The following is an 18,524-nucleotide window of genomic DNA, read 5'->3' as shown; positions in this document are numbered from 1 at the left end:
CTTTTTTTTTAAGCAAATGCAATATTTTCATTACAAAGATATCAAATCCTTTTTGTTATGAAGAAAACAGTACCACTACATGACTCAGTAATTTGGCAGCCTGGTTTCTGAGGTTAAACTGTGTGCTGCCATATCAATCCAAGGACAAACGTATAAATCCTTGTCCAGAAATGTGAAGAAGTTATGTTTGGGGACCATTTATTCAGGGATTACGATGTTAGGTACACATATTATCTCATTTATTCCTCCAATAGTCCAGTAAGGTATTAACACCGTTTTATGGATAAAGAAACTGAGGCTTCCAAAATCCAAACTGACTGCCGTTGAGTTGATTCCAACTCCTAGCAACCCTGTATGACTGAGCAGAACTGCCCCATAGGGTTTCCAAGGCTGTAATCTTTATGCAAGCAGGCTGCCAGGACTTCGTCCTGCAGAGCAGGTGGTGGGTTTGAGCCCCTGACCTTTAGGTTAGCAGCCGAGTGCTTTGAACACTGCGCTACCAGGGCTCCTTAACTGAGGTTTAGACAAATATCTTAAGGCTACACAGCTGGGAAGAGGCAGGGCTGAGGTTTCAACCAAGAACCTTGACTAGGAAGCCTGTCCTCTTAGCCACCACACTGCAGGGTCCTTTCATAAAAGGACTAGAGGAGCAGCAATGCCATCAAGATTTCTGAGCACTGTCAACCTGCTCAGTATCGTGTACCATGATCTTTTTGAAGGCGATGACGGATATTGTGGAATATTCAATATGTTGGTGTGGTACCGGTCATAGAGCAGAGTGGGGAATGAGGACAATCCTCTGCAAATGAGGGTTCAGCTGCTCTAGTTTTCCCCAGAACACCTTTTCCATGAGGTGCCTGGAAACAACCAACCAACCACAAAACACACAAAAAAGATCAGGGTGGTGGTTTCAAAATTAAATGTTAGGAAAACACTGAACGCCCATAACCTCCTTTTGGAGACTTACATGTGCGTATCAGCGTATCATAAGCTCCGACTTTAACCCGGAGTTCCACAGGTTACTCGGCCAATGTGACCCTTATTCCTTTTGAAGCATATTAGTGTATCCAGACCTGCAGAACACACCTTGGGCAACACCAGAACTAGTCTGAGGTATGTCTAGCCCTGTGGTCCTGTGACTGTGACTCTGGAGGACTTGTCATTCTCTCCTTTGAAGGTTGGAAGGACCAGGTGATCAATGTGAACATCTTTCAGTTCTGACTGAAAACCCTATTCGTGTTTGAGCCATTCACAGCTGGTGGGAATTGTGTCCTTGCATGGGAGCTTGCCACATTGGCCATTCCATGAAAAAATGGAGTTGAATATACTTTAAACATGTTGGTTCACGTACCCAAGGTTAAATGATGTAAGAGGAACCATCGGACAACAGAATTTCTTTTGAAAATGTTTCTCTTTCTCTGGGAAAGGGTGAGCCAGATTTTCTATATCCTTCTGCCTACTGTTGATATTTGATATTTTCATTACATGATGCTTATAAATAGAAGCACCCAATCTCTGTGGTAAGCAAATGCATTAAATTCCTACAGGCAATTCCTAGTGGGATGGGTGTTAAATCTAGACTGGGGCTGTGCATAGGCCTGACACGTGGAGAAGAACCACCAGACAAAGTAAGGCTAACAATCTCATCTTTCCCTCTGTTCCAATAATTACTTTCAATAGTTATTTTTAAAAATGGTCATAGACTTTTAGACCTGGAAAGGACTTTGGAAATCTTCTATTCCAAACCCCTCCTTCAAAGTTGAGGTGGAGGAAGCTTGAAAAGTTTAGGTAACAGGCCCACACAGTTTATGGAGAAGAGCTGGATTGACTCAGCTGACTGACAGTGCCATTTCTCTCATATCCTCCTCATTTAAGACATTCCAGTATCATTTTAAGGAATTAGTTTCTTGATCTTTCCCTAAAATGAAAGAACTTGCCTCATTTGCTTTTCTTTGACACTCTGGGATGGCCCAGTAGGCAAGCCATGTGCACACTAACAACCCTTTGGTTCTCTTGCCCTATCATAAACTATGGAGTTCCTGAGTGGTGCAAACAACACACTAGGCTGCTAACCAAAAGGTTGGAGGTTGAGTCCACCTAGAGGAACCTTGAAAGAAAGGCCTGACCACCTAATTCCAAAAAATCAACCACTGAAAAAATCAGTGGAGCATAGTTCTACTCTGACACACATAGGGTCACCATGACTCGGACCCCAGGGCAACTAGCTTATCATAGGGTAGAGGCTGCTGCCCCTTGATAGCCCTCTGCCTTATGCCCTTTTTTGATCCTCCGACCCAAATTTGCTTTCCCATCTTCTTCAGTTATCTTTGGAAGCATGCCTGTGCACTTCCCAATTAGTCAGGGATCCGGAGGATGATGACTTTCAGTTTAATGGAGTTTTTCCATAGTGCTTCAATTTGCCCCAAGGGTTTGGAAGGTAACAAAAAGTAAACTGCCATCCTTTGCCCTTTCCAGTCTGAGTTCCGTTAATATAAGGAAGTTTTGAAATAAGGGCAGAAACTTCACTTGGAGTTCTTGCCTACCCCCGGAAAAGTTCAAGGCTGTTGTTCAATATCTGAAAATTTCTCCTGTGATTTGCTTGTAGTCCTTAAGTCATCTTCAGACGTCGGATAAAGGAAGCATCAGAGGAAAATAAAATGTTGGATATTTGCATTGAACTCAGTTTCCTGTGCCATGGGGACTCGGTGGAGAATGTGAATTTTTGCTTTGGCGCTTGGTGATCAGAGTGGGAGCCCTTTCGTAAGTAGGAAGCCCTCCTTGCGTACAAAAGCTCGCCCGTTCCTATTTCTCATTCCTCAAAAGAAATTCTGTGAGGGGCAGGCCTGTTTTTTCCATTCCAGTTATTTCCCCTCATATCCCCCAAGTACCCAGGAAGATCATGTTTTTAACCAAAGGTTGAAATGGAACCTCTCCCTGGGTGCTCGGAGAGAGTCCCTCTGGGGCAGCGCCCCCCTTTCTGGAGGGCAGCATCCTGGTGGGGGTGGGGGCTCCGCTTCGATCCCAGGGCACCTTTTGTCCCTGGAGACAACCTGCCAACCAGGTATGTGGAGGGTAAGCGCTACCCGTTTTCCTGGGTGGCAGGTGTGGGGCTGGGAGTGGGAAGATTGCTTTGGAGAGCGGCAGGGAGTGGGAGCCAGTGAACATGGGTGGGCACAATGAACTCCCTAACTGCGTCTCCGGGGAACTTCGGGCGGGGTCCACCGGCTCACGGACTTTCTTCCTCTAAATCCATCCCTAGGCCGAGCAACCCCACTGCTCACCCAAATTCGTGCTGATGAGGGATTAGGCGGGCGCGGGGTTCGGCGAGGCGGATCTGGGAAAGGCCAGGCCGGGGCGGCGAGGCCCCTCCAGCCTCGGTCCGCGGCCCGGGGCGCCGGCCCCACTCCTTGGCCGGGGCCGGTCCCGCGGGGCAGGGGCCGGTAATACAAACACAGCAGCAGGGCCTCCGGGACTCGGGCGGCGAAGCGGGCACGGGCCGGTGGTGGGGCGCCCCCGGGGCGGCCAGACCTCCCCTCATGCCGCAAACCCGCTGCCGGCGCCACCCGGCCGCCCGCCCTCTGCCGCTCGGCGAGGCGGCGGCCTCCTCCGTCGGGCGCGGGGTCCCCTGGTTAACCCCTGCCCGCCCTCCCGGCCGCTGATTGGAGGAGGCGGGGCGCCCGGGCAGTGGGGACCCCTCCACCTTCCTTCTCCCCACCCCTCCCCCACCTTCCTTCTCCCCACCCCTCCCCCACCTTCCTTCTCCCCACCCCCTCCCCCCCCACCGCCGACTCTTCCTCCACCCCCCCAGGACCCCCCCCTGCCTCCCAGCCGTGCAAATCTCGCGAGGAAACACGCGGTTTCACTAGTGTGTTTACACCGATCACTACTAATCCGGACCGAACCGATCCGGATTAAGGGGCCGGAGGCGGGTCCCAGGCACCAGCGGTTCCGATCCCCCAGTCCTCCGCGCCGCACCCGAGTGGCCCCCAGCCGAGCGGGCCCCTACCTCCCGGCCCGGCCTGGGCCCTCCTGCGCCTCTCTTGGCCTTTGTCCGGCGCCAGGAGGCCGGTCCCGCGCCCCCCGCGGCCGCCCGGGCCCGGGCCCGCGTCAGGCGCCTGGCTCTGTACGCGAGCCCGGGGATCTGCGGCCTCCGCGGCCCCTCCCCCGCCTGTCCTCTCGTGGAGCCCGGCGCCGGCGGCGGCTGCCCGGGCGGGGGGTTGCGGCGCTCAGGAGAGGCCCCGGCTCCGCCCCGGGCCTGCCCAGGGGGAGAGCGTAGCGGCCCGCAGCTGGGTCGGGTCGGGGCCCCTCCCGGGAGGAGCGTGGAGCGGCGGCGGCGGCAGGTGAGAGTCTGAGCCCCCGGCGGGAGAGGGCGCCGGGCCTGAGGCATTAACCGTCCCGGGGACCCCCTCGGCCTTGGGAGGCTGCGGTCAGGGCCCACCCGGGGGCCGGCGCCGGGCCGCACCTTCTTGGCGCTGAGGCGGAAGGGGCTCCCCGAGGGCTGCGGGTCGCCAAGGGGCCGGGCCGAGGATGGGGGAGGCCCAGGCAGCCCCGGCCTGGGAGTGGGGCCGGCGGCCGGTGGAGAGAAGGGGGCGCCGCAGCAGCTGGAGGCTCCGGCAGCCTCCAGGGCGCCCCCGAGAGCTAGTCCGCCCTCCCTTCGTGACAGGTGGGCCTGGAGTTGGGGAAAGTTTGGAGCCGGCGGGCGGCGAGGGGCGCCAGGACCAGGCCCCATCGGTCCTGCTTCCCGGCTGTGGGCCACAGGGAGGATCCCGGTCCAGGGCCCCGCTGGAATGAGACCGAGAGGCTGTTTCCTTAACATGAATTGACATTAAATGGAATAACCACCGGCGCGTCATTTTCCAGGCCCGGCCTGGGGTTGGAACCTTGGGAAATGTTTAAGAGATCCTGGGGTTTGAGGGAGGCTGCAACCTCTGCCATTCTGGCCTCGATTAGGGCAGAGCGAGACGCGAGGAAGGCCACTTAGGGGAAACTCAGGGTCGATCTCCTTTTATCTTTCTCTCTCTCTCTTTTTTTTTTTTTTAAAGATGCCTTTCTACACTTCCGAGAATTTCCTAATTCCTTCTCTAACCTGTACTTGTGTGTGTGAGTGAAACTTTAATTTGTCACCTTCTCATTTCCCTTTGCCCCCCACGCTCTCAGTCCAGGAAGGGAAATGAAACTGGAGGACTCGTAGGGGTTGTTACTGGACATTGTGGAGTTGTTAGATTGCAGAGGAGAATGTTTGATGCGTGTTGTCAGAGAACTTTTAAATCATGCCATCATTCCGGTAACGTTCTATGTTGTGCTATTCTCCTTTTCCACTTTTAATATTAAAGAGAGATTTCCAGTGGGTCTTGGAAGAGTTGATCTCTTGCATAGAATGAACATGTTTGCTCAAAGTGCATTAACTGGTCGTGGAAGGAGTTTAAAGATGGTGTCCTCTTGCCCCTCCCTGCTTGGAAGGAGTGCTAAAGCAGATGTGTAGAGTCTAGAGAAACCTACTGCTCCTGGGAGTGGCCAGAAAAAGATTTTGTAAAGGAATGGTTATGGAGCTGTATTAGACCAAAGTGAACACAGGTTGATGATTTTGCTGTGGGTTCCCTATTAAATTTAAAATAATTCCTTTTTTGGGGGGAAGCTACTGTGAACTCTTCAGAGAAAGGAGCTATATAGTAGTGTTTTTTGGAGTTATTTGTAGCTTCTGATTCATGTTATATGCTTTTGAAATTATTATTAATGATTCATATTTTTAGTTTAAGAACCAGTTCTTGTGTGTTTGTGAAAGGAAAATCAGAAAGTACTTAGCTAGCTTTACAGGTTGATAGAAGGAATTTTCTTTTTGCAAGCTCGTTCTTATTTTGTTTTTCCCCTCTGCTCAGATTTTACAGAGACTATATGAAGGGTTTGAGTTCTTTGGCTGTTAAAATCAAATCAGCACTGCAGAAGAATAAGTGGCCCTCCTAGGATAGGACTTTGGAGTTGCTTTCTAATTTTAAAGGTACTGCTTGGTGTATGGAAACCCTGGTGGTGTAGTGGTTAAGAGCTACAGCTGTTAACTAAAAGGTTGGAAGTTCGAATCTACCAGCTGCTCCTTGGAAACCATATGGGACAGTTCTCCTCTATCCTATAAGGTCGCCATGAGTCGGAATTGACTCAGTGGCAACGGGTTTGGTTTCAGGTACTTGGTGTATTTGGTGCAACGTATTAGAATTCATCACTTGTATGCTGTATTTACTTGCTTGTGACCAGTCAGTGAAATAATTACTGTGAGTTTTGTCATATCTAAAAATTGGTTCCTCACTTTGAATTTTCATGGTCTCACAGTCTACTTTTTCTTTTTCAGCAGAAATGATGGAAGAATTGCATAGCCTGGACCCACGACGGCAAGAATTATTAGAGGCCAGGTTTACTGGAGTTGGTGTTAGTAAGGTGGGTAAAATGACAATGAATACTGTTCATAGACGAAACACATTTTAAAAAATGAAGACGAACAGTTTGGGTAGACAATACTGAAAGTCAGTCAGCTCACAGAACAGAAAGTTTGACTCACGGTTCCAGTGAACTTTGAAACCCTACCAGTCATTCCAACAGTTGTTTAACAGTATGTTTGAAGGTGTTCTGCATGGGTCTTTTTGCAAGGATATTAACAAGATGTCTTTCTAGAGTCTATGCCATATTTTATCGAAACTTTTTAGTCATTCTGAAAAAACTTTACAGATAAGGCATTGTTACACGGGACTTCTGGAATAGTTACATGGTAGAGAAGGAAAAATCTGCCTCTGCTAAGTCAGTCAGTACTCTAAATCTGCAGTTCAGTAGATTCCTCCAGCTTGTACCTTCAGGCTACTTTGTCTGCAGTTCAGTAGATTCCTCCAGCTTGTACCCTCAGACTACTTTGTCTCTCTTCCTATTTTTCCTTCTTGCTCGCTGTCTTTATTTTTGTCATGTAGCGTATGAAATAAGAGTAAGCCCCCATTATTGGACATGTGTTACAGCTTCCCATGCATCCTTATCTACCTGCTACTTCATCCCTCTGCACATAGCATGATTTTAATATAAGACGGAAGAAGCCTTTATGATTTTGATACAGCAAGTAGAGCATATCTCTGCTGATGTTTTATTCAGGAGCCTCACCAATCCAAGATTGTTGCATTACTTGGGCTTGAGATGTGTGAATTTTTGATCTTTGACTTCGTGTGATATATTTCTTCCTGCCTTTTTTTTTTAGAAATCCCATTTTTCATAGTTGGCAATAAGGATCATTGTCTTTGAGCTTGTCATTATCGTAACAACTGTGGAGTAGAGCTTGAGCGTTATTTCATGAAAACAAACCTAGATGTTAGTCTCATATATCGGTTAGTAGCTTCTTAAAGGAGATGTTTGTCAAGGCTTAGTTGGAAAAGTCAGCCCCTTTGATGGATCTCGTGATTCTGGTGAACTTGATAGCTTTTGTTCATGTAACAAATACTGAGTGCCTGTTGCATGCTAAGCATTGTGCAGGGTGTTAGAGGTGGCACCTCAGCACAGGGTCTCCAAGCGGAAAGTATGGAGAGGGAGAGGAGAGATTCTGTGATGAGAGCTATCAGAGCTATGTCAAATGTGTAACAAGATTTGTTACACATTTTGTAGTTCTTGATTTCTTTGGCCACTTAAATAACTGACTTTTGTAGCACTCTGGAGTGGCGTCATACCTGAGTGTTGTTATATATTGAAGCTACATACACTAATGTGAATTCTGTGACGTGAAGCAGCTTCAGCTAGCAATGAGCAGTGTATTTGAGTGTTCTTATTTCATCTCTGGTTCAATTGATTGTTTAATAATGACCTTTGATGTGTCTTTTAACTTGAGAATTCAGCATAAGGCTCATATCCAATCTATCTGTTCAAATAAATGGCCACCTATTGAGCCCTGGTGGCACAGGGGTTAAGCATTTGGCTGCTAACCAAAGGGTCAGCAATTTGAATCTTCCAGCCACTCCTTCGAAACCCTATGGGGCAGTTCCGCTCAATCCTATAGAGTTGGTATGAGTTAGAATTAACTGGATGGCAATGGGTATTTTTTTTTTTACTGAGTCAAAGTAAGTTTCTGTTCAAATTGTATATGGTTTAAACTCATTGGGCTTTGTTAGGGTATTTTTATTTTGCTTTATTTTTAGGTTCATGATGGTTATATCCAAATACACTTTTGATGGAGTAGGGCGTCAGTGATGGGATTGAGTGACAGGCCCAGCTTCAAATCATGTAACTAAGGTGCCAGCAAACTTTAATGCAGTAACCTATCTGTTTAATAGGAAGTTCTGTTTTAGTGTCTGTACGGAGAAAGCAGTTTGTTTATATAGTTTATTTAATGCGATTAAAACCAAAAAACCCACTGCCGTCGAAGTCGATTAGTTGTATGTAATTTTGATGTTTTCATCATGGTAAGTATATTGATTACAGTAAATATGTTTTTCAGGGACTAGCAAGAGAAGTTTTTTTCCCCGTAGAAAAATTATTCCGTAGTTGCATAGTTAGGAAGAAGAAAAGAAAATGTTCATTTTGTATGACTTCTTTTACCCAGAAGACATTGTATCTTGCCGGCCATTGATTTGAAATGGGGGTGAGGAGGGAGCGATGGTACTGGGAGAAAAGGGTACTTTTGGAAAAACTTCTCCTCCTGACCTTGAATTCTTCATTATGGGTCATAATTTTCCATTGAGGATGTCGATGTGTTGATGGCCGATTACCGTTTTGCAAAGATGGAGAGCCTGTCAGCCCTTGCTGTTCCAAATGGGAGAACTGGGTGACTTTCCTGTGATAGTGCCATCTAGTGGGACTGGTGCAATCTCTTGGGCTGTCTCCTTTCTCCTAACTATTAGTAATATTTCCAGTATTTTTTGATGTCCATAGAAGGAAGAAAGTCAGTGCCACTGTGGATGCTTTCCTAGTGGATAAGAGTGTTACAGGTAGCTGTCGTCTTTGAACTTTATGGTTATTATAAATCTCCTGTCATATTGCTCAAGTTTTTTACACCTGCAAATTAGAAATAATCGTAAAACTTCGACTAAAACAAAATGGCCAAGCAACCAAGTTTATTGCTTGTATTTTAAATTGTCCATTTAGATTTTTTTATTTGCAGGTTTTTTTACTTTCTTGCATATTGCATTTATATGCATTCAGATTTTCTATTAGCATATTTAATTCTTAATCACAGTGATGCAAAAATTCTTTGGGCTTTGGGTTGCACTGTCTAGTTTTTGTTTTCTGTCATTTGTGAGTTGATGATGGGCACATGTGGCCACATTGCGCTCAGAAGTCTGTAGCAGACTCTCCTTCTGTAGCCTAGCTGCTGCTTAGACTCTATGGTAATGTATTTGCTTTTTTTTTGAGTAATCATCCTGTTACCATTTTTGAGGTGATAAGGTTAAATTAAGGAGCTCTGGTGATGCAGTGGTCAAGCACGCAGCTGCTAACCGAAAGGTTGGCAGCTCAAACCTACTAGCCACTCTACGGGAAAAAGATGCAGCAATCGGCTTCTGTAAAGATTTGCAGCATTGGAAATCCTAGGGGGCAGTTCTGCTCTGTCCTGTAGGGTCACTGAGTTTTGATTTTGGTAAGGTTAAATTGGTTTGTGAACCTATATCTTCGTTTCTTGTTGACCTGACATGTGAGCTCTCCTACTTTGTTTTTAACAATCTCTTCCTTTAAGCACTGGATAATCCACTTTTAGTAAAGTGAAACTGACAGTACCCTGTATTCATTGGTTTTCAGTGAGGCCCTATTGCAGTTTATATTCCCTGCTCTGCTCCCTTTTGGCAATTTAAGTACAGGTAGTCTCTGTGATTCTGGAGACCATGTGGAAAGTAGGTGGCGTTCATGCAATGTTGACTATTAATGGTATAAATAGTTATTTAGTACATACTGTGTCCCAGGTACTGTTTTGCATGCTTTAATATGATAAAAGCAATAAGAAGTGAATTTAGGTCTTTGATAACAGGACACTGCTCTTAACAGACCTCCACTTGATCAGTTCACTGGACTCATGGGCATTCTCCATTCTCTTTTTCTAAGGCATAACTGACTGATGCCCACTGGACTGCTCTACCAATTGAATGTTAGACTTATCAAGGACCAGTTTATGACCACTTGGACTTCTTATTGAAATCACCAAATTTAATATAAAATTGCATAAACCAATGATACATGATTGCAAAATCAAAGAATAGTTTTTCTATGAAAACTAAATTAACTGCCGTGGAAAGACTAAATATAAGGTAACTAAGAAGGAGACATTTGTAAAAGTTTATTTTTAAATCAAGAAGAATTCCTGCTTTAGATCCTTGGCAAGTATCTGTTAAGTTCTCGCTTCACTGTTAGAGAAACTGAAGCAGAATTTGTAGACGATGCATTATGGGTGTGGTTGGTCTGAGATAGTGTGGAACTGCAGCCAGTGTACCTATAATTCAAAAGGCCTGAACTCCTACATCAAAAGACTGGCAAAAGAATATGTATTTACATGTTTCAAGTTCAAAGAAAATATTTAAGATGTCATTTTTTATATTCCTCACTCTAACTTAATTTTTTGATTAATGGTCCAGCCATTGGTTTCAGTTTTATTGAATAAAAAGGATTATGAAGTTTATGGCATTGAACTAATAAAAGAGCAAAATGAGAAGCCACAAAAGTAGGACTGTTTGTTTCGGAACAATAAGAATCTCCACTTTATAGATCCTGAAGCAAAGATAAATTTTTAGAAATCACAGTCTTTAGTACCACTTAGTAGATATTTGATACCTTCTTGAAGAAAAATGGTGTTTTTCTACCTTTTATAAATTTGTAAGTCTGTTACATAATCACATTAAATTATCAAATGTGACTTCTGAAAATATACCTCTGATACCTTTCTCTCCCGTCATGTGTTTAAGTGCATCGATTAAAAGATTTTAGTTATGAATAATAGCTAACCGTGTTAGTTGTTTAACGTATTAATGCCTTTTGCTTTTTTTTTTTTAATTGTACTTTAGGTGAAAGTTTACGGAGCAAATTAGTTTCTCATTAAACAATTAATACACATATTGCTTTGTGATATTGGTTCCCAACCCAAGACTTGTCAACACTCTCTCCTTCTCTGTCTTGGGTTCCTCATTTCCATTCATCCAGCTGTCCTGCCCCACCCTGCATTCTTGTCATTGCCCCTGGGCTGCTGTGCCCATTTAGTCTCATATACATGGTTGAACTATGTGTGTTACTGTTTGTTTTATAGGCCAGTCTAATCTTTGGCTGAAGGGTGAGCCTCAGGAGTGACTTCAGTATTGAGTTAAAAGGGTGTACGGGGCCCATACTCTCGAATTTTCTCCAGTTTCTGTCAGACCAGTATGTCTGGTCTTTTTTTGTGAGTTAGAATTTTGTCCTCCTTTTTTCTCCAGCTCTTTCTGGGACCCTCTATTGTGATCCCTGTCAGAGCAGTTGGTGGTGGTAGCCAGGCACCATCTAGTTGTGCTGGACTCAGTCTGATGGAGACTATGGTAGTTGTGGTCCATTAGTCTTTTTTTTTTTTTTTTAATATGTTTAGGTGTTTTACATTTAATTCATGATTAGAATATTTCAATAAGCATAAATGTTGTATAATAGTCTACACTTACAGACTTGAATTTTACAAGTGAATTTTAGGAAATTTTGGTGACAAATTTGCCATACTTGCCCTCGTACTGTTCTTTTCCCCTCATCTCACAAATAGTCAATTATCAGCTCATGTCAGTTCTTTTTCTGGAGGTTCTCAAGCATTTGTCCACCCCCATCGCTGTTGCCTTAATCCATCTCTTCATTCATAACTGTATTGGCCAAAGATTGGAGATTCAAGTCCATTCAGAGGTACTTTGGAAGAAAGACTTGGTGATGTACTTCTGAAAAATCAGTCATTGAAAACCCTATGGAGCACTATAGGGTCAACTGTGAGTTGGAATCGACTCGACAGCACTGGGTTTTCTGGGTTACGGAACACTTTGACACACAAGGGGTTGCCGTGAGTGAGAATTGCCAAGGTGGCAACTGGTGTTTCCTACTCCATTCATCTTTCCCTATGCTGCCACCAATTATTTCTAAAAATGCCAGTATTATTGTATTGCTCACTTGCTTTAAAGTCACCGTATTGCCTACTAGATAAAGTTAAAACTCCCTATCATACTTTTCAACCTCATGGCCAGTTGTCTGCTCTCCTACCCTACCAAATCACCCTATACTGTGCCATCCCAAACTATTATTGATCTCCTAACCTGTAATGTTAGCAAATATGCTCATGGTGTATTCTCTACTTTTCTATTTTTGTCTGATGAGCTTTTAGTTTACTCTTCAAAGCATATTCCAGATGTCCCTCTTTTATAGCTTTTCCAGATACCCCCACCAATCTAGTTGGATTATCTTATCAGCATTTGGTAACCTACTTTTACTGTAAACCAAAAGAACCAAACCTTTTTCTGTTGAGTCGATTCCCAACACTTAGCGACCCTATAGGACGGAATAGAGCTGCCTCCATAGAGTTTCCAAGGAGCGGCTGGTGAATTTGAGCCGCTTTTAATATAACACATATCATTTATTTGTTTTCCACTACTAGTCTCCTTGAGGGCATAGATAATATGTTATTTATCTCTGACTATTCAAATGTTCAACACGTATAAATTGAATAAATCTTGGTTGAATCAGAAAAGATGAAAATAGAGTCATTAGTCACCTATATAGACTTGTTAGCGGTGTTCCACTCTACTCTTTGTTTTAATCCAGTCTGACAACGTTTGTCTTTTAGTTGGAAGATTTAATTCATTTACATTTAGCGAAAGAACGTATATCTGGGCATAAATCTTCCTTGTTTTCTTTTTAAACCTCTCTTATGCTCTGTTTGCCTTCTTTTAGAAATGGTTTTATTTATTTATTTTTTTCATTTGTTGATTGGCTCTCTATGAAAGATAGAAAACTAAGCATTCAGAGCTTTCCACTTGAAGTCAAGAACAAGACAAGGGTGCCTGCTGTTACCATTTCTATTCAATATTGTGTTACAGAAGTCCTGATCAGAGCAATAAGACAAGAAAAAGAAATAAAAGATATCCAGATTGGCAAAGAAGAAATAAAATTATCTCTCTTCTTGGATGATATGATCCTATATATAAAAAGCCCCAAAGAGCCTACAAGAAAACTTCTAGAGCTATTAGAGGAATTTAGCAAAGTTATAGGGTAGAAGGACAAAAAACAAAAATCAGTTGAATTTCTATACACCAGCAATGAGAAGTCTGAAAGGGAAATTAGGGAAACAGTTCCATTTACAGTAGCATCTAAGACAATAAAATACCTAGGAAAAACTCTAACCAGGGATGTGAAGGACTTATACAATGAAAACTCTCAAACAGTACTGAAAGAGATTAAAGAAGACTTTAATAAAGGGAAGAATGTTCCATGTTCATGGATTGGATGACTTAATATTGTTAAGAAGTCAGTACTACCCAAAGCAATCTATAGATTCAACTCAATCCTGATCAAAATTCCAACAGTCTTTACAGAAATAGAAAAAACAATCTTCAGCTTTATATGGAATGGCAAGAGGCCTCAAATAGCTAAAACAATGTTGAAAGAGAAGAACAAAGTAGGAGGACTCACACTTCCTGATTTTAAAACATACTTTACAGCTACAGTGATCAAAACAGCCTGGTACTGGTATAACAATAGGCATGTACACCAATGGAATAGAATTGAGAGTCTAGTATTATCTCACATGTCTAAGGTCAGCAGATTTTTTTGACAAGGGTACTAAGTACATTTGATGGGGAAAGAAAAGTCTCTTCAATAAATGGTGCTGGGAAAGTTGGATTTCTACATGCAGAAAAATGAAACAGGATCCATGCCTCACACTGTACACAAAAACAAATTCAACATGGATTAAGGACCTAAATGTGCAAACTGAAACTGTAAAATTCTTAGTAGGAGAACAGGCAAGGGCAACGCTATCAGGCCTAGCTTTCAGCAGTAGATTATCTAACATAATAACAAAAGAAAAAACAGCAAAATACAAAATAAATAAATGGGACAAATAAAAATTAAAAACTTGTACATCAAAAGCCTTTACCAAAAAAATGAAAAGACAAGCTACTGACTGAAAGAATATCTTCAGAAATCGTATATCTGACAAGAATCTAATAAGCAAAATATATATGCAACTTTCACACATTAACAACAAAAAGACAATGCAGTCATAAAATGGGCAAAGGACTTGAATAGACATTTCACCAAAGAGGTCATTCAAGTGGTCATCAAACACATGAAAAGATGCTCAGCATCATTAGCTGTCAGAGAAATGCAAATCAAAACCATAATGAGATACTGTTTCACTCCCGTTAGGATGGCTGAGATTAAAAAATCAGAAAATAACAAATGTTGGTGAGAATGTGGGGAAATTGGAACCCTTATCTGTTGCTGGTAGAAATGCAAAATGGTACCGCCAATGTAGAAAACAGTATAGCGGTTTCTCAAAACACTAACTATAGAACTACCATATGACCCAGCAATTCCACTCCTAGGTATATACCCAAAAGACTTGAAAGCAGATACTCACAAAGAGATGTGGACACCAGTGTTCATGGCAGCAGTAACAATAGCCAAAAGGTGGAAGCGACCTAAATGCCCTTCAGCAGATGAATAAAGAGACAAAATATGGTATATGCGTACAATGGAATACTGCTCAGCCAATGGGAAAAATGAAGTCTTGATACAGGCTACAGTATGGATAGAGCTAGAAGACATGCTGAGCAAAATAAGCCAGTCACAAAAGGACAAATATTGTATGAACTTGCATGAAAAGACAAGAAAAGGCAAATGTATAGAGAACAAAGTTTATTAGTGGTTACCACAGGTGGGAGGGAAGGGGAAAGGGGGATTAACAAAGATGAGAAAATCGCACTGATTAAGGGTAGAGTTGCACAGCCAGTTGTTTTAATTGTTGTCAGTAAGTTGTACACCTGTGAAAAGTTGAATTGGCAAAAGTGTGATATATTTACAACAACAACCAAAAAAAAAAAAAATGAATAGCCGCTGAGGCTGCTTATGTACAACCAAATGCCTCATGGGATTTGGTTCCTTGATTGGGAGGTTTAGGGTCATGGTTTCATGGGACATCCCAGTTAATTGGCCTAATAATGTGTATAGTGCCTCTTTTCTACCTCCTAGTTCATTGCATATTGTCTGGGGTCTTAAAAGCTTGCAAGTGGCCATCTCTTCACTTGGAGCAACAGGGGAAGAAGGAGAGTCAGGAGCAGGAGAAGGATATGGAATGTGTGGCTAATTGTCTCCATGAACAACTGCCTCCTTTGCCACGAGACTAGAACTGGATGATGCCTGATTACCATTACTGAACATTTTGATCAAAGATTCCATACAAGAATCCTGATAAAAAAGGGGGAAGTATAGAACAGAATTTCAAATAAAATTTCAAATTCTCGTGGACTCTAGACTTTTTGGAGCCATGGAAGGTGGATGAGCCCTGTAACTATTGCCTTGAGATAATCTTTAAACCTTAAACCCAAAATATCCCCTGAAGTCATTTTAAAACCAATCAGTAGATTAGCTTAGCTAGTGAAAAAGGTCTCCCTTGAGCATTATGCTCTTTTAAGATCTATACGGGATCAAATTGACAACAGCAATTCAAGAGATTAGATAGGAATATTAGGGGGCAGTGAGTTTATGTTAATGAGGGAAGAACAACTCAGAAAAGGAGGATCGGAATGGTTGCACAACTTGAAGAATGTAATCAGTGTCACTGAATTGTGTGTGTAGAAACTGTTGAATTGGTGTATGTTTTGCTGTGTATATTCTCAATGACGACAACAAAATAAATAAAGTTTAGGAAAAAAAAAAAGGTTACAACCTAGGAAATCCTATGGGGCGGTTCTACTCTGTCCAATAGGGTCGCAATGAGTTGAAATTAACTCAGTGGCACACAATAACAACAGGATAAAGAGAGACATGACATTAAATGTCCAAAATGCTTTGCTTTTTTTTTTTTTTCTTCCCAGTTATGGAAGGTAGGGCATTATCTGAGGAAATTGGGAGGAAATATGGTTTCCATTTCCTTGTAGCAGGATTTTAAGTGTTGATTATCTTATAAGATTAGCTTGATGACCATAGCTTTAACTTTGTATTAAAGCATAATATAAAGAAAAATGTACCTGCAGACAACAACAGAAAAACAACACTAAGCGTTCTCGTACTTTCTCTTTCCCCTACCTTCAAATATTTGTCAGTTATATTATTATGTGGAGTAATAATTTTTTACCATTCCAATTTTTCCTTTTCTAGTTCTAGTTTGAAAGTTATATACTTTTTATGTTCTTTCAGTGGATACCATAGAAATTACAACATGTCTTCTTAGCAATGGTTAATGTTAATACCTTTGACCTCCTCCTAGTTTATACGAGGTCCTTGAAAATTTAACTCCATTTATTCCTTTCCCAACTAACATGATATTGATGTTGTATGTTTTATGTATGTGTGTATATATGTATATGTACATATATATACACAGGCGTGTGTGTTTAATTAATAGACTTTATTTTTTAGAGCAATTTTAGGGTTACTGATAATTGAGCAGATAGTACAGAGTTCCTCTCTACTACTTCTCTCCTTCTCCCTTACAGTTTTCCTATTATTAACATTTTGTGTTAATATGGTACGTTTATTCCAATTGACAAGCCAATACCCACTGCCGAAGAGTCGATCCCGACTCATAGCGACCCTGTAAAACAGAGTAGAACTGTCCCCTCTAGGCTTTCCAAGGAGCGCCTGGTGGATTCAAACTGCCAACCTTTTGGTTAGCAGCCGTAGCTCTTAACTACTGTGCCACCAAGGTTTCCGATGAGCCAATACCCATTGCCATCGAGTGATGAGCCAATAGTGATACATTATTATTGACTAAATTCCGTAGTTTGCCTTAAGGTTCACTGTTGGTGTTGTACAAGTCTGTGAGTTTTGACAAATGCATTATGTCATATATCCACCATTTGTATGTATATATTTTAGAGTCACAGATTATTATTGATACTGTTTTATACAGTCTCAATTAACCTACATTTTTTTAATTTTTATTAACCTACATATTTACTGTTCTGGTCTTCATTCTTTTTTGCGTTTCTGACCTTTCATCTGGAATCCTTTTTCTTTTGCCTAAAATCAACCTTTGGAATTACTATAGTGTGGGTTTACCAGTTATCAAGTCTCCTCATTTCACTTGACTAAAAATGTCTATTTTTGGCTGTATTTTTTAAAAATTTATTTGTTGTGCTTTAAGTAAAAGTTTACAAGTCAGCCTCTCATATAAAAACTTACCCACACCTTGCTATGTACTGCTGCTCTCCTCCAATGAGATAGCAGACTCTTCCTCTCCACTCTGTATTCCCCGTGTCTATTCAGCCAGCTCCTGTCCCCCTTTGCCTTCTCATCTCTCCTCTTGGCCTTATCCTTGAAGGGCATTTTAGTTAGATTTAAAATTCTAGATTGGCCATTATTTTCACACTGTTCATTGTTGTCCACTGGCTTCTGTTACTCACCCCCCCCCCCTTTTTTTTTTCAATTGAAATGTCATTCTGTTGAAGGTCATTGATCTTCTCTGCCCATTTTCAAAATTTTCTTTGGTTTTCTTCAACTTCACTATAATGTGGGAGTGGAAGATATGTACAGGTCGAATCGCTTGTATTTACTCTGCTTGGGCTTCATTGGGCTTCTTGAATCTGTGGATTGCTATTTTGTATTAGCTCTGGAATATTCTCAGCCATTATCTCCTCAAATACCACCTCTGCCTCGTTCTCTGTCTTCTCATTCTGGCATTCCATTTAAACGTGTTAGACCTTCTCATTGTGACTTCTCTGTCTCTTACCCTGTCTTCTGTATTGTTCATCTTGTTTCTCTGGACTGGATTCTGGCTAGTTTCTTCTGATGTAGCATTCACTTCCCTAGTTTTCTCTTTACATTTGTCTAATCTGCATAAAGCTATACTTTGAGTTCTCACAAGAGCTGGTTTATTTCTGGCTTGCTCTTATCCTGAGAATGTGGCCCTTGGTTCCTGCTTACATTGTGGGATCAGTTCCTTGTATGCCTCTCATTGTGCAGGTCCTTGCTTTGACTTTTTTCTTTCACCACACCCCCAGACTTCCTGAACTGCTGCTCAGTTTCAATACTTTTTTCCTTAGAGTTAACTCAGAGAATGCCGTTGTCTTAGCCATCTAGTGCTACTATAACAGAAATACCACAAGTGGATGGCTTTAACAAATAGAATTCATTTGCTCACATTTTAAGAAGCCAGAAGTCTGAATTCAGAGTGCTGGCTTTAGGGGAAGGCAATCTCTGTCAGTAGGCTCTGGAGGAAGGTCCTTCAGTTTCTCCTTCCTGGTTCCTTGGAGATCTCCATGTGGGTCTTCCCCCATCTCTTCTTGTTTCCTTGCTTTTTTTAAAAAAATTTTTATTGTGCTTTAAGTGAAAGTTTACAAATCAAGTCAGACTCTCATATGAAAACGTAT

General features: G+C 42.3%; 1 protein-coding gene across 7 annotated transcripts in view; it reads left to right on the top strand.

Moving 5' to 3' along the window:
• The first annotated feature begins 2,635 nt into the window (after positions 1–2,635).
• The window catches only part of TLK2 (tousled like kinase 2), a 145,020-nt gene continuing 129,131 nt past the window's right edge, over positions 2,636–18,524 (top strand). For 2 of the 7 annotated variants that reach the window (XM_064270962.1, XM_064270960.1), the window contains exons 1-2: positions 4,217–4,340; positions 6,341–6,426. In XM_064270962.1, the coding sequence (XP_064127032.1) occupies positions 6,346–6,426 (81 nt within the window). In that variant the 5' untranslated portion in view covers positions 4,217–4,340; positions 6,341–6,345. Of the gene's footprint in view, positions 2,761–4,216; positions 4,341–4,512; positions 4,664–6,340; positions 6,427–18,524 lie in introns of those variants that run through there. The other 5 variants (XM_023553783.2, XM_064270961.1, XM_064270966.1 and 2 more) reach the window with 5 other exon arrangements.

Source organism: Loxodonta africana, chromosome 18, assembly GCF_030014295.1.
Source record: "Loxodonta africana isolate mLoxAfr1 chromosome 18, mLoxAfr1.hap2, whole genome shotgun sequence".
NCBI lineage: Eukaryota > Metazoa > Chordata > Mammalia > Proboscidea > Elephantidae > Loxodonta > Loxodonta africana.
Note: the sequence above shows the minus strand (reverse complement) of the source record. Positions and strands in the feature narration are given on the sequence as shown.